This window comes from Neophocaena asiaeorientalis, unplaced genomic scaffold, assembly GCF_003031525.2.
Source record: "Neophocaena asiaeorientalis asiaeorientalis breed wild unplaced genomic scaffold, Neophocaena_asiaeorientalis_V1.1 scaffold72, whole genome shotgun sequence".
In the NCBI taxonomy this organism is placed as follows: Eukaryota; Metazoa; Chordata; class Mammalia; order Artiodactyla; family Phocoenidae; genus Neophocaena; species Neophocaena asiaeorientalis.
In genome coordinates this window covers 1,187,290-1,214,153 of record NW_020185336.1, presented here as the reverse complement: position 1 = coordinate 1,214,153, position 26,864 = coordinate 1,187,290, and the positions used below count along the sequence as shown (strand labels likewise).

Below are 26,864 nucleotides of genomic sequence, written 5' to 3'. Positions count from 1 at the left end.
TCTACAAACTCTCATTAATTACTACTTTTACAGCCATACCTCAGTATGAATGTGTTTCAAATCCTTTCCTGAGAGGAGGTCTTTAGGTCGAAATATTTGTAGCGATAAGAAAGGAATTAAATTAGGGATAAAATATTGAGAGGGCGTCAACACCACTGAGTAGGAAAAGAGGAGGAAGGTGAAACTGATTTTGCTTTCTAGGACCATCATGATTTTAAGGTGTAACATACATGCATAGCCAGAAGAAAACAATCACATTCATCCTCACTGGTAGATGAAAGCAAATGATTTATTCTAAAGTGAATTTTGGATAAACTATCAATTAAAAATAAAGTCCAAACACAAACTACCTATTTATCTATCTTCGAATTAAAATTACACAGAAACAAATGACTAAATATAAGCTTGTATTTTTAATACATAAAGTCTTATAAGCCAACATAAAAGTATAAGTAAAAATTATGAAAAGCTCCATACTATAGTATTTCTTTTTTAGGAAAAAAATTTATAATTTTGTCTTATAAGCATTTTGGGGAGGGAGTTTGGCGATTTAAAAAAATTTTTTCCTATATTTATTTGCCACGTGACTAATTAATATAGTATTAATATAGAATTATGAAAAGGTTTTGAAGATTTAAAGTATGACACTTTACAAAAATTCACACTAGGGCTTCCCTGGCGGCGCAGTGGTTGAGAGTCCGCCTGCCGATGTAGGGGACACGGGTTCGTGCCCCGGTCCGGGAGGATCCCACATGCTGCGGAGCGGCTGGGCCTGTGAGCCATGGCCGCTGAGCCTGTGCGTCCGGAGCCTGTGCTCCACAACGGGAGAGGCCACAACAGTGAGAGGCCCGCGTACCGCAAAAAAAAAAAAAAAATTCACACTAATAAAGTGTTACCTCTTTAATCTCACAAGGCTTTCCCTCAGTTTAAGCAAGGATTTATTTGCTTAACTGATAAGTACTAATATCAAGTAAAAGTGTCATGTTATATCATCAATGCAAGTGATAATAAAATTTCACAGTATGATTTCATAAGCCCCATTTATTTTGAAACAATTAGCATGCTCAACTTATGTTTAAAAGTTGTTTCACATGTCATTTAAAGTAGTGAAATTCAAATAACTAGCCAAAGTGATTACAGATTCCCAGTCAAACCATTTGAAAAATTTGGCATACAGAAATGTGATTAAATTATCAGTCACAAGACCATCTGGCTTCGGGAGAAACTGGATCTATATTTCTAATGAGCATGTAAAAGATTAGCAGTTCTTCAGAAAATGTGTTCCTTGATGATATAAGTTAAATTTAAAGTATGAAAGTATTAAATCTTCACAGTTCTAGGTACACATTCCTGTCCAAAAAAAAAAGGTTCTTTTTGTGCATAGCTATTTTGCACTTACATATTGATTAACATTACTGAATATTACTGCAGTTTCTCAAAGCTATATTGGAGAAAAGGCTTATCCTGAGCTCCCTTTGTCATGTCAGAGAATAAAAATCATGCTTCTTGATTTGTGATGGGAATTGCTTTTCAACCAAGACCTCTCCCAAAATCAGTAAAGGGCCATATTGCATTTTAACCTATTAGCATAAAAAAGGAACTATACTATGCCCTGTCAGAACAACTAGAATATTCTACATTCATTTGTTTCTTCACACATTCATTTAAAATGATGAGCAATTTAACCTTGAATCACACAGATTAGAATAGAGCAACAGAAATCTAATCTACATAGCTTCAATATTGAGGAACTCATAGTTGGAGCAGGTATTCATGATCATAAACCTAGAAAAATATGAAGGAAGCAATAGACCTAAGTCTACTAAAGTACTTTTCTTCAGGTTCACTTATAAATTTAATTCTCATAACTAGAAAGCAAAATATGTAAGCACTGTTTGCTTACAGTTTGTCTATCTTGCACTTTTAACAAATCTACAGATTGTTTAAAAGTGCTGAAATTCATTTTAGCTATTTCAGTTCAAATAGAGCATTTGAATACTACCTCAAAGATAACAAGATGGTTAACTAAGAACAAAGAGACAACACAGTAGAATCGGGGGCTGGGGGGGATTTTAATCAAAATACTGTATATTTGAGATAAACATGTAAACAAAGTGACAATGAAAAGCAATGTTGGCCTCTCAGAAGAGAAAGGGAGAAAACTCTATAAATACAAGCGCTTATTCAACAAAACTCCAGAGAAAGAATCACAGTTGAACTAGTAATTAAAACAATACTGTCGGGCTTCCCTGGTGGCGCAGTGGTTGAGAGTCCGCCTGCCGATGCAGGGGACGCGGGTTCATGCCCCGATCCGGGAGGATCCCTACATGCCACAGAGCGGCTGGGCCCGTGAGCCTTGGTCACTGAGCCTGCGCGTCCGGAGCCTGTGCTCCGCAACGGGAGAGGCCACAACAGTGAGAGGCCCATGTACCGCAAAAACAAACAAACAAAAAAACAATACTGCCTCTTAAAAGAAAGGTTACAAAACACAGGACATTCTGAAATGTAGTTATAGCACTAAAAGTAGCCACAAAGTCCATGACTTAGCTCATAAACTATCATAGCTCCAAAATCTTGGCACAGTTTTTAATATTTCTATTCTATAGCAATACACAGAAGAACAGAAACAACTCCTCCACCTCCCACATTTCCCATAAAATCCACCTCATATTTCCCCCTTAATGGATGAGAAAACTAAAGCATTTAAGAATAAAGGATTTCCTTGTGGTTCTATAGAGGTCAGATCTAGAATTCAGTTTTCTAATTTCTAAGATGATAATTTTTCACATCTGCAATGCCTCACTAAACATAGATATAGAAATCTAGCCTCAATAACAATAAGCAAAAAATAATTAAGACAGGTTAAATAAATGGTATTTGTCGATTCTTTGCCTCAAAGTAACTAAAGAACAAGCAACTTCCTTAACTAATACCCCTCCCCTGAAAACCCTCCTGATAAACACTGAACAGTGAATATTCTTCAACATACTCAGGAGGTCGAGTGTCTGGTCCAAGATCTCGGTGTAAAGAAATCCTGTCACTTGCAAAAGCATTAAAACAGTGTTTTGCTTCTCCACGTTCTTTTTCCTTCTGCTCTTCAATACTTAAATTGGTTGTCTTGAATGCTTTGCCAGAAGCACCAGGTGCATTAGAATCCTGAGGCGGGCGGTCAAGAATGGGTTTCAGTTCTGCTGCTGTATAATATCCTTGCAAACAGGGTCTCTCACCAGCATCAATGTTTTGCCTGACAGGTGCTCCTATTTGCATTTTTGGCATTGCATCTTTAATATTGTTTACAGCTTCTAGCATTAAATCAAACATCTTGTTTTTGTTTTTCATGTTTCTTTCCATCCTTGATTCCTCTTTGGAATATTGAACACTTACTTCTCTTTGCATTAAAATCAAAAATATTATAAAGAAAAAAACTACTGCACCAAGTTTCCAGAACTTTTTATGGTAATGTCTTTTAAGATGTAGTTTTACTAGTCGTTTTAGGTGAGCCATTCTGACATTAAAAGCTTGTCACTTGACAAATAACAGTTACAGTTTCCTCTGTTACATATATTTTTTATCATAGATTTGCTGGCTAGAAGGTTTCCTTAAATTGCAATACCTATAAACAGAAATGACAGGTTAGTAGCTATTCATTCCTATAGGCATGGTTCACTTCATTCACTCAGCCAACAACTGAACATAAGCTATAAACAATGTACTCTTATGGTTAATAACAATACAAAGATATCTTGCCCTCAAGAAAATTACACTTTTGGAAGAACACAGTTGCTATCATTAACTATAATCTATCGGGGTTATAAAATATTAGAGACTTCTCTCCAGTAAAAAATACATTGTTAACTCTGCCTAATATCTGCCATATAATATGCCTAAATGAGTTTTATAAATATATTTTGAGTTTTTAAAAAAAAGTCTTAGCTCTGGGGCTTCCCTGGTGGTGCAGTGGGTGGGAATCTGCCTGCCAATGCAGGGGACACGGGTCCAATCCCTGGCCCGGGAAGATTCCCACATGCCGCGAAGCAACTAAGCCCGTGTGCCACGACTACTGAGCCTGCGCTCTAGAGCCCGTGCTCTGCAACAAGAGAAGCCACGACAATGAGAAGCCCTCGTACAGAACAAAGACCCAACACAGCCAAAAAAAAAATTAAAACAAATAAATAAATAAATTTATTTTTAAAAAACATCTTAGCTCAATAACCAAGGGGCTAAAGAACTTCATTAAGCTGATTGTAAAGAAAGGGGTAATCCATAAGAAAGCAAAGGTACACTGACAGGTACTGTCAGGCATACATCTAAAACTGTGGCTTTTAAGAAGTTCACCATCAACCTATGAACTTCAACTAAATCAATTAAGATGATAAAGCAGCTTCATCACCAAGTAAACTGGCATTCTCCCAAATCTACTCACTTGATAGCAGTTGTTGAATTTAACAGATCCAATAAAGACTGGAAAATTAAGATAATGTGTTATTGTTATATAACAGCTATTTTCAATAACTCACACAAACACACACAAAAAAATAAGAAGAAATAGGGGAAAAAAATGGCAGTGAGCATCACTTGGAAGTATCTCTGAAGAGGCAATAGAGATCATTAAGTTATAAAAGCAGTATCTGGTGCAACAAAATGCTGCTTGCAGTTGATCCTAAGAACAGAGCAGCATGTTTACCAAACCCTAGTATGGGACATCAGGAGCAAAAGAAACGAAAAATAAAAGAGGACATTGACTACTGCCAGAATCACAGTGAAGACGGACTTTCTTCATGATGTCTAAAAAAATGTACTGTGAAGGGTTCAGTACATGATTACATACCATGCACCATTATAGCCAGTCAAGTAATTAGCAGAGACAAAAGGGCAAGGAAAATGCCTTTGCTCCCTAACCCTAAACACATTTTAAGAAAAATGTCTATAGGAGTAAAAATTAACACTTTATTTAACTTCTTTTCCAAAGTTATTACTAAATTTAAAATAAGAAAACCAAGTTCTGAGATGGATTCTTTGGTCTTTAGCAAAAAATTTGGAGCTGAATAAACAAAACAGGCAGAACTTGAAAACTTAGTTCTACATACTATTTCTAATTGGACTGCTCTATATGTTTTCAGTACAGACTGGATACTTTGGTTCCAACAGAGACCTCATTTATGATGTTTTGCCCATAAAAATGAGATTCCAATATTTCTGAGCTTTGGTTGCTTCAAGAGCCTCATGTAAGGATTAAAAGGACCTCTTAAGATTTTAACATCATTTTAAGATATAATGTAAGGAGTTTCAGACCACACAATTGCGGTTATATCGTTTCCTACGTGTCAAATGTTGTGCTAGGCTATGGCTATTAAGGTACCTTAAAGGTAAGCTTCAAGGAGCAGAGGTCAGTATGAACGATGGCACTTCAACAGGCAACCACAAAGCAGCGTGATATGATGGAGACTATGAAAGCACATGGAGGATACAAAGAAATGTTAGAGAAAATTTCCCAGCAATGATACCATTGAGCAGAATCTTGACAGATAAGCAATTTTTAGGCTGGTGGACAAGAGAGAGGAGAGAGAGGGAATGGTAGATGCAAAGGCATACGGCAAGAAAAGATGTGGTCAATCCTTGGGTACAGCAGAAGTGGAGGGCACAGGCAGGAAAGGGCAGGAGGTGAGGCTGGAAGTTCAGTTAAAGACCAGCTCACACAGTGAATTTGGAATCTACCAATTTTGTCCTGAATGAATAGAATGGAAAGTACTGAATGATTTTAAGGAAGGATCGTAATCATATTTATGTTTTAGAAAAATCACAGGTTCCTCGGCGCCAGTAAAGGTAATGTATACCAAAGAGTTGAGGGAAGCAGGAAGGATGGAGAGGGCTGACTCAAGAGAGTCCAAGAAATGAGATCGAATAGGACTTGGTGAGAGAAATGAGATCGAATAGGACTTGGTGAGAGAAAGAGAAGAATGGGAGGTGGATGGGGAGAGTGATGACATTGACAAAGGCAGGGAATATAGGTAGGAAGATTTGGGATGGGATGTTCAATTTTGGTCATGACAAATTTGAGGTGCTGGTAGGGTTTCCAAGGTGAGTTCCCATGAGCAAAAAGATACATAGGACTGAAAATTAGGGAAAAGCTCTGTGCTAAAGATGAACTTTGACAGTCTTGGGGTACAAAAGAGTTCACCTACAGTATATAAAGTAAAGAAGGCCAGAGAAATAGCTACAATTAAGGGTTGGGGAGGAAAAAAGAGAAACTGGAAAGAAAGAGCAAAATGAATGAGAAAACAAAACAAAGGAGAATCAAGGGAGAATAGATTGTCAGATAATGTATCCATGTCAAGTGGATACAATCTACATCTTACCCTTGAGAGATGTTAATTGTTTGACAGTGGTTGATCTTTAAAAGTAAACTTCATGAGACCTGGTCCAATGGGCTTTAGTGCAAACCAGAAATGAAATTTGGCAGAGAATCCAATAGGCTAGTTGTAGTCATGCCCCCAAAATCCTAGGGCTTAGGATTCAGGACACTTTCAGACTAACGGGGCAACAATGATCTAAGAGGTTCCAGGGAGATAAGGATGGCCAAAATGTTGAGTTTTCATAGGATAATGGTTCCCCAACTTATGAAATACAACCTGATCACCTTTCTCTCTTCTAATGGCCTACCCACAAATACGATTTCTGCATAAAATATTCATGCTTAGGGCTTCCCTGGTGGCGCAGTGGTTGAGAGTCCACCTGCCGACGCAGGGGACATGGGTTCGTGCCCCGGTCCAGGAAGATCCCACATGTCGCAGAGCGGCTGGGCCTGTGAGCCATGGCCGCTGAGCCTGCGCGTCCAGAGCCTGTGCTCCGCAATGGGAGAGGCCACAACAGTGAGAGGTCCACGTACCACAAAAAAAAAAAAAAAATATATATATATATTCATGCTTGACAACAGATAGATATAAATTAACTTATGTTCATCCCCCTTTCTGTCTCTGAGACAACCATCAAATATACCCTTCTCCAGTGCTATTTAGTGATACTAAATTTCTTCAGTAGCCAGGATAAGCTAGATTAGGAATTTGAGAAGGAATGAGGTGGTCTCCTTAGAATGTTTTAACACAACATAGAACAGGAAAGAGTCCTGGGAAAGTATAGAGTAGAAGGAGATGACAGAACAAGATCTTTCTCTTTTTTAAAAAATAATTAATTAATTAATTTATTTATTGGCTACGTTGGGTCTTCATTGCCGCACGAGGGCTTTCTCTAGTTGCAGCAAGCTGGAGCTACTCTTCGTTGCAGTGTGTGGGCTTCTCATTGCAGTGGCTTCTCTTTGTTGCAGAGCACATGCTGTAGGGCACACAGGCTTCAGTAGTTGTGGTTTGTGGGCTCTAGAGCACAGGCTCAGTAGTTGTGGCTCACGGGCTTAGTTGCTCCGTGGCTTGTGAGATCTTCCTGGACCAGGGATCAAACCCATGTTCCCTGCATTGGCAGGCAGATTCTTATCCACTGCACCACCAGGGAAGCCCCAGAGTGAGATCCTTCTACAGTAGTGATGGGTTTTCCAAAACATTTTATGCCAGAAATCATATCTGTGGGTAGGATGGGGAATTGGAAAGAAGGATTGAATTAATGAGGCCAGTGGAAGAGAGTTCTTTTTTAAGGATGCATTATAAACTAGAGGAGTTCATCAATAGGGTAATAATCCTATACTGTGTGCATGTTTATCTATTTAAGCGAGTCACTCAGTTAGGTTTTAGTATAGGATATCTCTAATGAGAGAGTCAAGACAAGCTCATACAGGACATGAATAGTATCTCCCTTACTCATGGTTGTTTTTTTGGCACTTACCACAATGTTGGTGACATAATGGGTACCCAATAAATGTTTGTTGACTAGAAAAGGGATGAAAGAAGACCAAGATTTCATTTACTATCAGAAATAGTTAACTTTTGTTAAATGTTGATTAGGTCCCTGATACTTTAACACTTACTACATAAGTTCTCTTTTAGTCTTTCCAACAATCTTGCAAAGTTTATGTTATTCCCATTTTACTGACAAACATTGAGAGCCAAGTAGATTGAGTGGCTTGGCCAAGGTCATTCAGTTTAAGTGGAAGACCAGCATTTCCCCAACTGTATTCCAACTCAGGTCTGATGTAAAATCCTGAGATTTTCACTGGAGTTGTCTGAAGTAAGGTCTTTATAAAGGAGTCAAGAATCGATGCTATAAGCGTAAGGAAGTAAGGGGAAAACCTAGGAGAAAAAAACTACAGACAGCCTCACATCACCTCAAGTGAGGTTTTCTGGACAAATGAGTTAAAAAAAAAAAAAAAGCTATTTTCAGAGCATGTTTTTGGAAATAAAGATCGAGGAGGATGAGACTGTAGATTTTGATAATGGCGGGTTAAGAAACTGAGACTGCTTAGCGGTAGAGTCTACTAAAGTAGGAACATGACGCTTTGCTTTTTTCAGATTATTTCTAAGGGAATAATTTTATTTTATTGATTGCTGATCAGTTGAGGATTACAACATAGATCCCCCAGGGACTGTGTATGACTTTTCTTTGCTGCTAATGTACAATATCAGCCTTCCATTAATGATAAATTACACTCAACATTAAGCATCTCCATCAGTGGTCTTCAACTCTGGATACACATGAACAGAAAGCTCTTTAAAACTGCAGTGCCTTAGGCCCCATCTCTACAGAATTTGATTTAATTTATTTTTATTATTTATTTATTCATTTATTTTTGACAATCGTGGCTTTTATTGAGAGGAAGGAACTCCAGCTGTTTGGATCACTATGCATTATTAAAAAGAGACTTTTTAAAACTTTTTTCATAGCTTTACTGAAGTGTACATGATGCACAAGTTGTACATATTTAAAGTATATAATTATTTTTGTTGCTCTAGGGATGAGTCTTAGGCCCTGCTTTTGTTGTTATTTTCAACTCTCCATTTAATTCTAAAGGGTGGCAAAGGTTAAGCATCACTGGTTCAGGTAACAGGACTTTGGGCAAAATTAGCACCTGATGAGAAAAGAACTACATCTGGACCTAGAGACTGTCATACAGAGTGAAGTAAGTCAGAAAGAGAAAAACAAATATCGTATATTAACGCATGTATGTGGAACATAGAAAGGTGCTACAGATGAACCGGTTTGCAGGGCAGAAATTGAGTCACAGTTGTAGAGAACAAACGTATGGACACCAAGGGGGGAAGGCAGTGGGGGGTGGGGTTGTGATGAATTGGGAGATTGGGATTGACATGTATACACTGATGTGTATAAAATGGATGACTAATAAGAACGTGCTGTGTAAAAAAATAAATTAAATTAAATTAAAAATTAAAAAAAAAGAAAAGGACTGCATCTAACCAAAGGCAACCACATTATTAATTTCTAATACTCCAAAGACAGGTTTTCAAAATAAACTCTTGATGTAAATTAAGGAAATTATTTTGACACGGAGGGATAAGATAAAAAATCCAAAGGAAGAATGACCCAAGGATCCCTGAAAAGTCTAAGGGATTAACTGCTGATATAAATGAGGCATTGAGGTTATATTCCAAATTATGATGTTGTAAAATCATTTTTAAAATATTTTATTCCCATCATAAACATGGAAAAACCGAGACTGAACAATAAAAGACATAATCCAAGTTAATTAATTAATGAGATAATCCTAATTAATTAACTAGGATTCTTTATTTCTATTCCTGGGAATAATACCATGTTCCTAGACCACACTACTTGCCAAACTTGAAGATCATATAAAAACAGCAGAAAGAGAAAAACAAATACTGTATGCTAATACATATATATGAATTTTTAAAAAATGGTCATGAAGAACCTAGGGGCAGGACGGGAATAAAGACGCAGACCTACTAGAGAATGGACTTGAGGACACGGGGAGGGGGAAGGGTACGCTGGGACAAAGTGAGAGAGTGGCATGGACATATATACACTACCAAATGTAAAACAGATAGCTAGTGGGAAGCAGTCACATAGCACAGGGAGATCAGCTCCGTGCTTTGTGACCACCTAGAGGGGTGGGATGGGGAGGGTGGGAGGAAGGGAGATGCAAGGGGGAAGAGATATGGGGACATGTGTATATGTATAGCTGATTCACTTTGTTATAAAGCAGAAACTAACACATCATTGTAAAGCAATTATACTCCAATAAAGATGTTAAAAAAAAAAAAAAAGAAGATAAACAGCCAGTGAAACAAAACAAATCTCTCCAAAATCAACTTCTAATTGGATTATTAAGTTTGAGAATTAAAAAACTCAGCACAACAGCAAGCTCAGGATATTTGCACATTAGAAATGCTGTATTTGCACATTAGAAATGATTAGCAGACAAAGGGCTTGTTCTTCTTGTACTCTTTCTAAAATCTTTAAACATGCCTATCCGAAATGGTCAATTGCTAATTATAAAAGATCACATTCGCAGAAGAAGAGAAGGGAATACCATGAAATAGTTTTTTAAAACTAGAAAAAGAAAATTAAAATTCAGAGATTTTCTAAATTCCAAATCCCTATAAATGTCTAAAGTTAGAAAAAAATTAAAATTCAGAGAACTTCTGGTCTTAAAAAATTAATCTATACCTTAGTATATATGTAGACATTACAAAAAGGCATTAATAATAAATAAAGGTATCCACAAAATGATACTTTGAAAGGTTAAAACAATATGCACAATTCTAACAGTCTGTGAGACTGGGTTAAAATCAATGAATTGTTCTCAGGAGTAAAAATACGCTTCCATCTGAACAGAAAAAAACCAAAATCTCATAAATTAAAATAATATAACTACAAAACTGTGCTTCCAGGTATCTGGACCATGGCTTCTTAAACTATGATGTGGCAATAAATCATCTGGGGATATTGTTTAAATGAATATTCAGGTGGGAAAACATCAAGATAAGATCCATCATCCATCATTATAGTCATGATTGTCCTTCCACATGAAAAAGCACACACTGCAAGATTAGTTGTTAGTTTAATTTTAAAATTCCACCTAAAAAAATCTTCTAAAGCAGTGAAATGTAGAACTTCATAACTGCACATGAGAGTAACATTTAATATAATAAGCGGACAGTGGTTCTTTCCATTTCTTGTTTCTGTGTTTGTGACAATAAACCTTTACAACTCCAGGGATTTAAGGTCTGGTTCCAGTTGAATTTAACTGGCACAAAGCCTAATTGTTATGTGAAACTTACAACTTGAGTTAAAGCATGCTGTAAAGACTTAAGAATAACTACACAAAGCAAGAAATTACAAAATTACACCCTCAAATCACAGTGCAGATTGTAGATTAACAAAACTACACTACTGTGAATTAATACTCATTGGATCTTTCCTATGTATTATCATCTGGATTTTCTAACTGAATTTAAAAACAAAACAAAACAAAACTTGCCTTGATAATAAACCCTTAAGTACTTGGGCAGAAATTTTAAGTGCCCCTCACCTGCTGGTGAAAATGTTAGGGAATGGAGGAGTGGTAGGAAGTCATTTCTGTTTGTATTTATTGATGGGATCAAATTTCATGGTGATTTGTTACTGTGGTTTGTTAGTTTTGATTATGTTTTAGTCCACGTTCACATTCTCGCCAACAATTCTGAGAGGAAGTAACTTCCGGATGTATGACAAGTGACAGACACTGATGCAAACCAAACCACATTGAGAAAGCCGCACACAGTGGACATACCTCAAAGATCCCAGCTAAAGATCAAGTACAGCTGCTCTGGGTGGCTGGAAAATGCCACCAGCAGCCAACTAAATGCATGAAATTGTCATAAAGTAGGATGACTTTTGTCATAAAGTAGGACGACTTCTGAACCTAGGTATCTTCAGGTTATGAGACAAAAAGCCTAGTGACAGATTTGACTTCCAGCAACTGTAAGGCACAGGTTAATAAGGAAAAGGGCATGGTCTGACATCCAGCTTCTCAGCCACACCTGGTCAGATAAATATCTCCATTAACTTTATCTTAGGTGATGAAACGTTGTAGACAGGATCTTGATTTGTGGACCAGCCAATCTATCGTTACAGTTTGGAACAAACAAGTAATTACAGAGCTACACTTACCCATGGGGGTAACAGGGTAGGTGCGGAGGGAGGCTCACATACTATCTCCTGCCACATCTGCATCTATGAATGAATTTCACATAGCATATAAAAGATATACTATATTATTTATGGCATACTAGAGGGTAGAGGAATTTTTCCTCTACTGGAGTGATTCCAGGGGTTCCACAGATTGTCCACTTAACTGATTTTTCCCCCAGGCAGAAGCACTGCAGTTTGAAAGATCTGTCCGTCTAACTATTTACCTTGAAACATAGTTGATGGCTTTGGATTAGTAAGGAGACAGAAACTACATAGTGATTTGAACAAGGAAAGTTTTTATCTATCATTAAGAGAGGACTGGAGTAACAGGGAATTGGCTAGTAAGAGTTAACAAGAATGCTAAAGAACACAGGAGTGGTAGATATAAGGGGCAACCACCACCCCTAAGGCTGAGATGAAGGCCCAAGGAAGAACCATCCCTTCTTGAGGGCTGAGATCCAGAGATCTTAATGGAGATGGCAGAGCACTGGCTCCCTGATGGTGGAAGAGTCACAGAGATGCCTCACTGGTGATACTCCCTCTGGCTCCTGGAAGAAGCCATTCAGAGAGAGGTGTCAAACCCTGGAACTTGCTAGGTGCTGAGGAAAACTGCTGGCTGCTGATGGAGCTGGAAGGCCGTCCTCTGTAGGAGTCTAGTGCACTTCCGTGTGCATCTTGGGCCAGTGTAGCTCCAGGCTGGCACCTGAGATAAAAGCTGGGCAGCGGGCTCCCTAGACACCCAGTGCCGTGGGGCTCCCAGTGTGTACATGCGTAGGGCTAAAGAAAGAGTATGGGGAATGGGGATCTCGGCTGGGAATAGGTCCATGACGTCTGTGGCTCCAGCCAGTACACAAATCAATCTCTGGAGAAAGTGCAGGGGGCAAGAAGGTGCCAACTCCAGAGGAAGCTGTGCCATGCAGTTACCTAGCACTGGAGAAAACCATGTGGGGCAGTAGAGGAAAAGTATGCCCAGCAAGAACCTGGCTAGTGAGCCACCCTGAAACCAGGAAGAGAAGCTCCTTCTACCTTCAGGGTCCCTCCAGTGTCCTCTACTGAAAAGGCTCAGGAGAAATATTTACAGGGCCCAGCTCCATCATTACAAGCAGGCAAACAGAATGACTTTGGAGCTGAGAGAAAATAAATTGATAAGCAGCACAGTCTGCCCTTTTGATGACTCAGCCTCTCTGCCACACATCTGAACTCCTGGACAATAACAAAGTAATTGTTATTTACTATCTCCTGCCACATGTACTCCTATGAATGAATTTATATTCCACCTAGCAAGACGCAAGCATCCTTCTCACCAGTGAAGGGGAGACCTCAAAATGAGGAGACACAGAGCGCCAACAGCCACTGCATCCATTGTTGTGACTATGTGAATTACTTCTCAAATTCTGTCACAGTCCCACCTAATCTTCTGTCACCTAAAGACTAAACTGTAACCTCTAACAACTTCTATGTAATATTTTTTTAAAAAGAAAATGGGGGGACTTCCTTGGTGGTCCAGTGGTTAAGAATCCACCTGCCAATGCAGGGGACATGGGTTCAAGACCTGGTTCGGGAAGATCCCACATGCCGTGGGGCAACTAAGTCCGTGCACCAAGTCCGTGCACCACAACTTCTGAGTCCACGCTCTAGAGCCCACGAACTGCAACTACTGAAGCCTGCGTGCCTAGAGCATGTGCTCACAACAAGAGAAGCCACCGCAATGAGAAACCCGTGCACTGCAATGAAGAGTAGCCCCTGCTCGCCACAACTAGAGAAAGCCTGCGTGCAGCAACGAAGACCCAGTGCAGCCAAAAAAATAAAATAAATAAAATAAAATGGGAAGGAAAGAATAAAATTAGTAGCATATACAAATAAACACATACATATAAAAAGCAAAGGAAAAATGTGCAAAGCTACTACAATCCTCATTTATCTAATCGGCCACAAGGCCATAACTGACATCTATGTCTTCCTTCTTCCACTACCCATTCTGAATTTACCCTGTCCTCAGACATTCCGTGCTGTTGATGTTGGCAGAAAAGGCAAATCCATATCCAGAATATTTGTTTATTTTAATGAGGCAAAATCTGCTCCCTCAATGATGGAAAATGTCATATCTAATCAACCTGCCACCCAGTGGCTGGCTGGTGCCTGTAGGCACTCCATGTTGGCTTCTCATTGACTAGGAGGAACTCAGCAGTAGTGCTAGCAAGGTCAACTTTAGAAAGAAGAAGTCCACGTTGCTTAACCCATGTACACATAGCTTCCACTTCTGCCACCATGGCCACTATTCATGGGCTCACTGAATAAGCATTGGAGTGGCTGGGAGAAAGGCTGACTGACATCCACAGAGTGTGTAATTTTGCCCACTTGATTATTAAGAGCAGTAGATGTCTTACGGTAGGCATTAAGATGGGACATGAATTTCTTCAGGGTCTACTCTTTTTGAAAGGTCCATCCTCATACCTCTTCCTCAAAATTCCTTGTCACCAATCTTCCAACCCTGTTCCTCCCAAGTCCCTGACCACACAGTCAAACCATTAGGAACTGCCCATGGCCCATTATATATCTTTACTTCTGGCCCTCTCTCATCCCAGATATTGTATACAAATCTTATCTACTATTCAAAATTCTGCTGACCGGGAGAATTTTCCTTCTCCACTGTCCTTCATGATTACTCATGAGTAGGACTGTAGTGTTGCAGCTGTCCACTCTTGAATGGTACCAGAATAACCTGTAGACTCCTCTGTAAACCAGGCTTGAGGTTTTTCTTCTTCTATCAGCTAGACTAAGGAAATCCTCAAGAGGCCAAAGGCATGGGTTGGAGGAAAAGAGGCAATACAGCAGGAGTTGCTATCAAAGGAGTCTGAGTCATTTGCTTGTACAACTTACTTGTACTTTCCAGAGCTGCCCAAGCTCTGCCTCTTACATACTACTGGGGCCCAGGGCAGGTCTCCCCCAAAATATGCCTCAATGGCATACATCCGATGCAAGAAGGACACTTTGACCTTCCTGTCTCCCAGAAAACAGGAAATAAATCTCTCATGTGAACGGCGCACTCCCTGGAGGTAGAAGGACAACTTTATCGCCAGAGACAGGGAATTTGGGGCCAAGAAGCCTGTATTTAAAAAAAAAAAACAAGCACTTTGTTACTTCTTTAATTTACTACTCCAAGCCCAAACTCTGTTTAGATTCTTCACCAAGCACCCAGAGCCTAAGTTTCTTTGTCCTGTCAATTCCTCACAAATTTATTGTTCATCTAAAAAGTATAAAAGCTGCCTGCTCTGGCCACTTCTTAGGTCCCATTTGCTATGAGAGCTTCATGCACACAAATTAAAATGTGTTTCTTTTATTCCTGTTAATCTCTCTTGTGTCAGTTTTATTATTAGTCCAGCCACAGAACTCAAGAGGAGTAGAGGGGGATATTTCCCCCTCCCCAACAATACCATGTCCACTTGTTGGTAGACTGCTGCTGGGCATGGCCAACCTTGTGGCCAGGTAGGTCAGACAACACCCAGTTAATGATGAGAAGCCTGGTCCACATGATAAACTAACACCCCATGGTCATGTGTTCAGCAAGTCAAAAGCAGTTTGTCAAAGGGTGAATAGTTAGCTGAAGAAGTCAGAGACTTTCTTCAATATCTCAGAGATCTGCGTTGTGATTCTGCTATTGGTTCTAGCCAGAGGCTCTGTGCAGCATCCCTATTTGCTACAGACACTTAGAGAATCATTGAATCTGCTATATCTTAAAGCCAAATTGGTAGCACAGCATGCACTGTGTCCTGGACTTGCTGCACAGCCTTCTCTTGCTCTGATCATCATTCAAAACCAGCAGTCCTATGGGTTACTCTGTAGATAGGTTGAAGGGGCATGTTCAAATGTGGTATACGTCACTTCCAAAATCCAAAAGGGCCTTTTGAGCATAGGGACCACTGAATATCCAGAAATGTTACTGAAGTGCTCTTGAATTTTTGTGGGGCTGGATTATTACCCTTTGGTTCTCATATGCTTTACTAAGCTATCTAAAGTACTTGCTACTTTCTGCTCATTGGATACAATCAACATGATATCATCAATAGTAGGCCAGTGTGATGTTTTGTGGAATGTTGCGATGATTAAGATTTCTAGAACAGAAGAACTAACCTGACCCTGAGGCAAAACTGTGACAATATATGGTTGGCCCTGCTAAATAAAAGCAAATTGCTTTTAAAGAGGGGATATATGTATACGTGTAACTGATTCACTTTTTGTTGTACAGCAGAAACTAACACAACGTTGTAAAGCAACTGTACTCCAATAATAATTAATTTTTTAAAAAGCCAAATTGCTTTTGGTAGTCCTGGTACATTCATAAAGTCAATAGCCACACACCAAAAGCCAGGGGCTGTGTTGATTTGATCAAGTAAAGACGTTGTATCTGGGTCAGCAACTACAGTTAATCCTTGGACAGCATGGCCTTGAACTACATGAGTCCACTTACACGTGTATTTATTCAATAGTAAATACTACAGTATTATGTGATCTGAGTTTGGCTGAATCTGCAGATGCAGAGCTGCCAATACAGAGAAACTACATAGTTGGAGGGCCGACTATAAATTATATTCAGATTCTCAACTGCTCGGAGGGTTGGTGCCCCTAATCCCCACATTGTTCAAAGGTTAGCTGTATAGTATTTGGAATTGGCCAATGATTAGCTTTATGATAGTCCAGTCATTCTCTAAGATCCATCCAACTTCTACACAGGTCAAATAAGTGAGGTAAATGGAGACATGACAAACATCACAAGTCTTATTTCAAATCTTTGATGGTGGCATTAATCTCATCAATTCCCTCCAGGATACGGCATTACTTCTGATCTACTGTCTTAGAAGGGAGAAGTTCTAAGGTCTTCCACTTAGCTCTCCTTCCACAATGGTCCTAGATCCATGATTTAGAGAGCAAATATAGGGATTCTGACAATTATCTTGTATGTCTATTCCAATTATACTTTAAGGAACTGGGGAAATAAGCACAGAGTGGTCTTCTGACCACCTGGGCACACTGTGAGTCAGGCTTGAGCTAAGACTCCATCTATTCCTTGGCCACTCTAAATTCCCATTTTGACTAGTGGACCACAAGGATACTTTGGGTCCTCAGGAATAAAGTATGAAAGTTCTGATTATTTCCTTTTCCCCAAAGTGCAATCTAACAAATGGCTACAGGTCCCTTTGGGGAAGGCTTAAAGGAGGGTTTATGGTGTATGCTTGAGGTAGTGATGCAGTGCTCTTCCTCAAGGGGAACAGGCCTCCACTTCAATCAAATGACTCTGGATCTGTGAACTGACTTGGGTTTGGAAAGGTCATGACTCTCAACTGTGGCAACTAAAGTCAACCTTTTTGCTACCAGATCTAGACTTTTTCCTGTTATATACACGAAGTGACACTGGAGACTGCCATCTATTTCATTTCATTCATTACCTGCCACGAGAAGTCTGCTGATGAATTTACCTTAGACTTTACCCACAGAACCATCTGTGGGCCAACGCCTTCTGATTACACCTATGTCCCTGCTTTCCATTATTGTACAGGTAACCTACTTCATCTGTGCTGGTTAAGTGCTGCCACTTGGTTTCTGCTACTATAGGATCCCACCACCTCCACTGAAATCAGGGAGCCAATTTTCAATGGGCTACCAAGGAGAGCAGCTACAGAATTTTTTCACCAATGCAGGGGTTCCCTCATTGTTTTTTCTCAATACTTTAATGAAGGAAGTGTGTACTGGGCCTTGTCATGGAATATAGTTGGAAGATGGGTGTACAAGTTGCATACAATAAATCCAGTCAAACATTCCTTTTTTGAAGGAGTCCCAAAACTCACAAGTAGTAGACAATGTCTGTCCACTCATTCTCCTTTTGAGGCCTCGTAGCATTAAGGGATATGGGAGCAGGGGAGTAAGATTGCGTGCTCAAATCCCTATCACTTTGCTTTCACCTTTCTATAGGTTTATGCACAGCTCCTTGAGTAAATGCTCATTCTCCACCTCTCAACTTGTATTCCCCTCTAGAAAGTGTCAGCAAACTTTTTGTAAAGAGCCAAATAGTAAATATTTTTTACTCTGTGGGCCATACGGTCTCTATTGCAACTGCTCAACTCTATTTTTGTGATGCAAAAGCAGCTATAGACAATACATAAATGAAAAGGCATAGCTGGTTCTAATAAAATTTTGTTTACAAAAACAGGTAGTAGACTGAATTTGGCCCAAGGGCTGTAGTTGCCAATCCCCCAGTCTAGAAATTCAAAAAGACTCCCATCTCAACATTTATATATTTCCCTTACTTATCCCTTCTCCATTAGCTGCCACATCCCCAGATATAAAAGAACAAAACATATTCTCCACAAATCCATAACATTATTTTTTTACTTATGCACAAAAACAACGTCTGCCTTTAAGATTAGGGTAGACATGTGCCTAATTTGAAGCACACAATATCCTGCCACTGACCCAGTTACCATCTGAAATTTCTGCATTACCCACTCCTCATGGTTAAAGTATGAAAAGACCCTTTTAATATATGTTTCAGTTAGAAATAAACCAATGTCAGGCTAAACTTTAATTTTTCTTTCAACAGCTGGCCTCAAGTAGGATAATTTTCATCAGGACCATACCTAGACAATTACCACACACTGAGGCCTATGAGACGCATGCTGAATGCCAAGCTCCACATAGGGAAGGGAGGGGTACCTAATTCTGTGGGATTTGTACTTAATTCTTTAGGCAAAGGGGAGAGGCCTTAATGGATTTTAAGCAGGGTGATGACCTAATCAGAACTGAAATTTAGAATGACTGTTCTTGAAGCTGTGCTGAATATGGATTTTTTTTTCCTCAGGGGAGGGGGGTGAGGAGATCAGAGAGGAGGCTAGAGGCGATTAGGAAGCTATTAAGAGCAATCCAGGTGAGAGAGGAGTAGAAGGGGTGTGGAGGCTTGGGATATGATTTGGAAGATAGAGTTAGCTGAACTCAACAAATAAATCAATGTGGAGGCTGGGAATGCTGTTAAATTATAAAGTGTGTTAAATATGGGTTCTTGACTTGTTGAAAAGGACCAGCTAATGACATGCTCTCTACTCTGGATTATCTGCAGAGGTAGACCTGGAGCTAAAATAATGGAGCAAGAAGCCATGAACACTAAAGGAGGTGATGACAAAGTTCAAAAAGATGAGTCATTTCTGAAAAAACAAAGGTCATGGTCAAAAGCTCAAAGACAACAATTTGCATTAGAAACCCTCTCTGCACTATTAATTGTCCTCCAGAAGGGCCCACTTACTACCAGGTGTTCTTTTACCCTTTACTCTTATCTCATTTGATGCAGAATTATCAAACATGCAAGGTCTCACACTACTCCAGTCTCCGTCAAGGTATCAATCAGGTATGAGAATAACTTCTAGAAATTTATCCCACTGATATGCTAGTACTCAAGTGAAATGACAACGTGTAAGCTTGCACATTAAAGCATTTTTTGTTAATATCAGAAGGTTGAAACAGCCTACAACTCTACCAAAAGGGAACTAGATAAATAAATTATGATAGAGTCCTATGATGGTATAGTATGCCAAGTTAAAAACAAAGAAGCAACTCTATATGCTGATATGGTGTTAACTCCATAATAATTAAATGAAAAAAAGCAAGATTTATTTGCATTTCAAAAACAGAGAAAATATATACATATTGTTTTTGTTTTAAAAAAAAAAAAAGCATTGGTTGCCTCCAGAGAGGAAAACAGTGTATCAGAGGGCAACATCCATATATAATAGGGAGTAAATAAACACCAGAAGTCAACGTATCTAAGAAATACGAACTCCGTCAGAAATGTCAGCAAAGAAAAATCCCAAACAATTGCTGTGGAACAGGACTAGAAAGCAATAGTCCAAATAGAAACAAGAGGACAGAGAGTTCCAGGAAGGGACCCGTAAATCTGATAGGTCTGATTATGTGGAAAAATCTTACTGAGAAAGGGTTGGATTATATAGAAATAGAAATTCATATATGGAAAAACTAGGCACATTCTTTGTTCTTAAGTGAGTTTATTATTAACTCCACAATTTTAAAAAATTCTACAAGTAAGGAACCATGTTCATAATACACGTGCTTGGCTCAGCAGTGAACAAGATTTACACAATAATAAATACATACTAAAATGCAAACGAAATGTGAGAATTATACTGCGACATCTATTGGGAAGTCAAGAAAGGGAGGGCAAGGGGTATGTGTGTGAAAAAGCTTAATATTTATCTACCATAATGGGCAGTCAGTAGGTAATGCCAAATATTGATACATTAAGAAATAGCAGTATAAACATATTATTTCAAAAGGTAAATATGGAAAGAAACATCTAAAAGAGGTGAAAGTGGTTGCCTTTACGCAGCAGGACTGGGGGAGATGAGGGTTGAGTGGATTTCTGTTGCTGTTGTAAAATGTTTAATAGTCTTACTTAATTTTATTTACATATAAGTCAGGGGGAAGTACAGGATTTGGAATGAGACTGCTTAGATTTGAATCTTGGCTCTGACATTTCACTAGCCTTGTAGATAGAGGCAAATTACTTACTCTTTCAATTTTCCTATCTCTAAAGTAGAGGAAAAATAATATGCACCTCATAGAGCAGCTTTGAAAATTAAATGATTAATTCATGTAAGTTGCTTAAAATATGCCTGGCACATAATTGCTCAGTAGTAAAACAGTAATAAGGACAAATACTTATTAAGACAATAAATGTTAACTACTGTTACTTGATAAAAATATAAAGGTGTTAATAACTAAAATCTATTTTTTAAACATATGAGCCACATATTAAAGTCTGCTCCTTTTGTGAGGAAACTTTTTTTTTTTTTTAAAGTTAATACTCCCAGGTACTAAGTAGGACTTTATTTCTTTAGGTTACAATCTTCACTTTAATCCATAGTTGGAAGGGGGAGAAGACCCATGAAAAATTCCAGTCATAGTAAGAGCTTAAATTGGAATCTGAAGATAAATTTTAGTTAGATTGGCCAAAATGGGAGGAAAGAGAGCTCCAGGCAGGGAGAATGACGCTTACAGAGACCTAGAGGCAGGAGGAACTTGGCAATAAAAAAAAATGGCTAATAGAACTAGAACAGAGAGTGATGATGCGAGAGGTGTGCTCTGGGCAGGAACTAAATCATGCCAGGCCTTTAGGCCACGTTAAGGAGTTTGATTTATCCTGTTAAGCAGCGGGTAACAAGACCAAATATTTTGAGAAGATCCCTCTGGGTGCAGTGTGAAGAATCAATTAGAAAGCTTCATTTAGGCAACAGGGAGGACCTTGCGAAAGTCCAGGCAAAAGATGATGACGGTGCTAGGAACAGAGAAAAGTAAATGGATTTGAGAAATATTAATTAAGAGGTAAAACTGACAGAACTTGGAGAAGGGAGACTCCTAGGAAGGAATCTTTTGCCTTTTTTTTTGGTCTAGTCTAATTAAATTATATTCTTCAGGTAAAAGCTGACCTCCTAAACTTCTCACCAATGCTAATGTACTCAATTGTAGAATATTTGCAAATAAAAGCTGTAAGACATTTCAATCACAAAGTTAACTTTTCACTTCTAAATGGTAAAATCCAGATCTTGGAACAGAGGCACAGGAATAACATCACAAAGGAATGAGATGGAAATAACAGCAACCAAAATTAAATAGCCTAATTAATTAAGTACAATGAAACAAGTTTCCTACTTCCCAGTTTCTGCAGTTGCTGTCCATAAAAAAGGCAAATATACTGCTGCCCAATGCCTCTCCCCTTCCTGTGCCACTTTTACTCTAATATTTTTACTCTACAATAGTCTTAGAGGAAAGAGAAATTTTACATGCTCCGCAAATAATCTACAAGTTGTGTGTGTGTACACAGGTGAAAAAGCAGACTGTATTATATCACATATGTAAGTCACATGATAAAAGGATACCTCACCCAGCTCAGGTGTATGTGGAGGAATGTTGGTTGGGTTGTGCCATGTCCTCAATTAGGTGAGACCTCAGTTGACTCTTAAGAACCGGAAAAAGTTATAGAAATAAAGATAAGAGGAAAGGAGCTCTCAGCGGTGGAGAGTAACAACAATAGAAAAAAACAACAAAATCTGTTGCCGGAATAAAAAATTTTGGTTTACGGAGTATAAATCCGTAGTTAAAATGGTCCCACAGTATATGACCCTTGTTTAAGGGCCATAGGTTCTCTATCCTGTGAGCTATGAAAAGTCACTACATGACTTGAAGCAGAGGAGAGAGAAGTTCAGGTTTACATTTTCAAAGAGATCCATCACCTCAGGGGTTCTGCTGAGGATAGATTTAAGCTTAATACTATCCACTGAGATATCAGGTAGCAGGTGACTGTGGTACCAAAGTCAAAAGTTGATGAAACCCTGAACTAGGGCAGTAGAAGTAGGAGAGGAATTTGTGAAAATAGGTGGAAAACCTTGAGCAGATCCGGTGATCTGATAGTTGTGGAAGTTAAGAAAAGAGTAAAAAATGACCTCTGGATTTCTGGCATGATACCTGGATGGTAGTACAGATCCATTACCCATTCTCCAACATCCCAGGAGTCTAATGTGTTTCAAAATTCAGAATATTTTGGATGTTAGAAAGGAGATATGGTTTACACGCCCAATATAACAGTGTACCCCCCAGCAGGGCCTGGGACGGTACCATGTAATCAAACACAGAACTATTTCTGCAGTAAGACACATCCTCCAAGCAGAGTAGATGATAAATAGCTTCCTGACCGTTCTCGCAGGTTTTACAGCAAATGCATTCAAGTTTTGCTGAAAAATGAGTTAACCAAAAAATTTTTTGCTATCAGATTTTTTGGTTTTGGAATTGTGGATAAGAAACGGTTAATGTACTAATACTCATAAATAAAATACAGGAAGTAAAACATTGTTTTTTGTTGTGGTTGTTGCTGTTTTGATGGGATAGAGTTTCTGGTTTACACATGTAAAATCTCAGGTAATTATGACATCTTAAAGATGTCCAGCAGGCAACAGGATAGATGAGATGAGCAAACTAGTTTGGGCAGTTTGAAACAATTATAGGGAAAAAAGTGTAGCTGGGAAAATAATCTCTATTTAGTGCCAAAAAATATGAGCCCAACCTAGAGAATGACTGAAGGAGACTTCATCTAATTGCCAGTAGTCACTAATGACCTAGAATTCAGAGCCCTACTTGTCTCTGCTTTGCCATAAGTTAATGCACTTTGGTCTTTTGCCTTTGCTGGCATTGATTTGAATTCATTGTTGCTATTGGCAGTATATTAATTGTGTTAAGATTACCCAAATCATATAAAACTAATTATTCTGATGATTGAAAATACTTCCTTCTCAATTTTATAATCATAAAAGATCTGGCATATCAAATGTATTTTTACACTTTATGGACCAGAAAATTGAATATGTCTGAAGATGATTTGGGCATTGATCATTTCCAAAATATTAAATACATCAATATTTTCTTTTGGAGAAAAATTCCTTTTACCAGGAATCTGAAGGCATGTTAAAATTAAAAGCTTCTATGGAAGGCTTAATCATCCAATCAGAGCTTCCAAGCCTACATCCCTACAGGTCCTAGGGATATAATTTCTTAATTTCTCAATCTTTTTGGGGGGGTGAGTGGTATGATTCCCACAATATGTCTCATATTTGTCTCACTGTGAAAGAAAAATATATATTAACAGACTACAAACCAAGTAATAAACTTGCCTGTTTAATGATTTTTTTCAGACTCCACCCAGCATTATAACTCACCCATAAAATTTAGAACTTATAATAGAGCTGGACAGAATTCTTTTTCTCTCTCAAACTTTCACTTGATAATATTTGGTATTATCAAGATTATACTTGGTAACTTCAATAGTTACCATCAAAATCCCTTCAGAAAAACCTTTTCAGTTTTTTCTATCCCCAAAATACTACAGTATGCTGAGAAGCCATTTAAGATACAATAATGTACAATAAGATTTCACACAGTTCTTAATGTTTGAGAGTTTTGGTCTAGCACCAGATCCTAGAGTCTCAAGCCCTCCAATGTTTAATAAGGATTATAGTATAATTTTATATATTTTTAAAAGTACAGTTTGATTTTCTATTCTGTGAATAAGACACAGTAAACTGGTAGAAAAATCAGCCTTAAAAAAATGTAAATTCAATAGGATACCGCTATTTTTATTGTAGGTTCCAGCCCATTGTGGTCAGAAAATCGATGAAAATCAATGTAGTGTTTTAAGACCAACGTTTTTTAAAAGTAAATAATAGAGAACATCCATGCTGTAGGATTAAGTATTGTTTTGTAAACCTTGTTTCATTTATATGCACACATACTTGAGTGTATTGTGTTGAGGAATAGAATGCATTTCTAAGGATTGCAGTCCAAAACAAAAAACAGTTTAAAAAACACTGATGTTAGGGAAGTGTGCTTGCCAACCAAAAATCTAGAGTGTTGCAAATGGAAGGATGACCCTGGGTTGCTGCCTCATAAAATATATTTTAAGCTAATATAATAAAAGATCAGAAGACTAAATTATGTTGTCCGAGTTGACTCAAAAAATTAACTGTGGCTCTGAAATACCAAGAAAGGATTAAAAATCTCAGTCCACATGGCATCTTCAATACACATGTGATCCACAATGACAGGTGAAGAATTACGGCCTCAATCTCCCTGGAGTCAGGCATCATCTGGACAAGTAGAAGTTAGGGTAAATCAGAGCTGGACAAAGAACAATTGACTATTCTGTAATTACAAAGGCCTTACAAACTATATGAGACACAACAAGGTAAACATCTTATGATAAATGAGAATGTAGGTGGTGAAAAGTACAGATAACATGAGTCGTGAGTCAAGCCACTCAAATAATAATGCCATGTCTACCACTAACTTGCTGGGTGAACTGAAGTTAGAATATCTCTCTCAGCTTCAGTTTATCACAAACTGGATGGGTTGACTAGACATCCAAAGTGAGAAGGGGATCCTAAGAATGCTAGGGCTAGAAGAGATTCCTGATTTAAGTCCTCATTATCTTAATCTAGGGGAGTATTATTTTTCCTATTTTACAGATAGTTTAACTGAGACACCCTGTTACTCTAGCTAATGCAAATATGTTACATTTCTCCCTAAAATTAAGGGTAAAGATAATCTAATAACATCTGGCCCAATAATCAGTGAAGATTAAATTAATACCCTACACTCAGAGAGCAATACCTACATCTAATTTTTAAATAGTATTTAGCACATATATCTCTCCATATGGAGACAAGATTAAGAGGACAGGTGAGGCTCTTTTAAGAAAAACAGAAAGCACTGGTTAAAGGCATCAAAATAATTATGTCCTATTGTGCTGCGGTTGACTTTTTAACTTTGACTGCACCTTTAAAAAAAACAACTATATGTGTTTCCTACAGCATTTGATGTTAAGTGTGCAATTTAAAATATATTTTTTAAAATTAGCAAAGATAGAACTTAACAAATATAGGCAGTGAGATTGCCATTTATTATTAAAATTTCTATGTAAAAATGTTAGTTAAAGCATTGCAAAAAGAAAGATGCTTGGTACAAACTCTTCAGAATGTTTTAACTAATATGTATGCTAGACTTCAGATATTAAAAGTTAAATTTAAAGAAGTCTATTTGTAGGGTATGACTTTAACCTCATGTATTTTAGACAGAAACTCAAAGAAAAATTTATACAGTAAAAGAAGCAACAGATTTTCCCACAACCAGAAATTCTCAAATAAATGAATTTTTAACAATACAATTTGAATTTAAATGTCTTCATTATGTAGTATAACTTTTACAGCAAGTTATGTTCACTTAATAAGGTTTTCTGAAAGCCAGAGAAATTGGTTACTCCTTGGAGTTCTAAAAACAGAAATAGTTATTTGATAAATTTGAAGTGAGGTGTTTGGATGAATATTTGAGAGAGAAGGAAGTGCTTTGATGGGCTTTGAAAGAAAAGGAAATAAAGTCTAAGGTAAGCACCAGTTTCACCCTCAATTCTTAGGCTTCAGAAAAGCCTAATTAGGCAGGGAAAGGAATTTGGGCCTGGCACACCCAGGTTCAGACGTGGCAGGTTCCTGAAACAAAGTTTTTTTGAACCTTTGAGTCATATGCCACAGGCAGACCAAAGCCGCGATAGGCAGGTCGTTTAGTCAACAGGTCCTTCAACGCGATGGTGTGCGGTTGGTGAGTGGCAGTTAGATTTCCTCCTGCCACGAAGAAAATAACTTCTCGATCAAACCGGAAAGTGGGCGCAGCTCTGGCTTAGGGAGCGCACCCGGAAAAGTACAGAGACCAGAAAAAAAAAAGAGAGAGAGAGAGAAGGATGTCCGCGTCCCGACCGCAGAGCGCCTTCCAAACCACTCGGAAACCATTTGAACGGCTCGGGCGGCCACGGTTTCCAGCCTAGGACGGTCTGGGGTCCGGCTGGGAAAGTTGCCGGGCCAAGCCGTGCCCTTCTCGTCGCGGGTTCGCCCCTCCGGCCCCCGCACCGGGGCGGCAGGAGACCAGCAACCTGTGAGCCCGTGAGGAGCCCGCAGCCTCGCGCCCGGCCCTGCCCCTCCCACCCCCCACTAGGCCACCCTCGCAGGGACCAGCTCGGGGCCCCCAGGACTTCGGCCCGGGTCCGGCTCTTCTGAAGCCTCCTTACAGAGACCGACAGGGGGCACTGCGAGTGACAGGCAGGACAGGGCAACCCCCGGAGCGCCACCTCCTCCCCGGTCTCGGGAGTCCCTTTCGGCCTCTCCCAAGGGCCA

At 38.8% G+C, this 26,864-nt stretch overlaps 1 protein-coding gene across 1 annotated transcript in view; it reads right to left on the bottom strand.

Moving 5' to 3' along the window:
- The window catches only part of GALNT3 (polypeptide N-acetylgalactosaminyltransferase 3), a 46,413-nt gene that overhangs the window by 18,625 nt on the left and 924 nt on the right, over positions 1-26,864 (bottom strand). The window contains exon 2 of the mRNA XM_024735912.1: positions 2,990-3,613. Coding sequence (XP_024591680.1) covers positions 2,990-3,504 — 515 coding nt within the window. The 5' untranslated portion in view covers positions 3,505-3,613. The remainder of the gene's footprint in view (positions 1-2,989; positions 3,614-26,864) is intronic.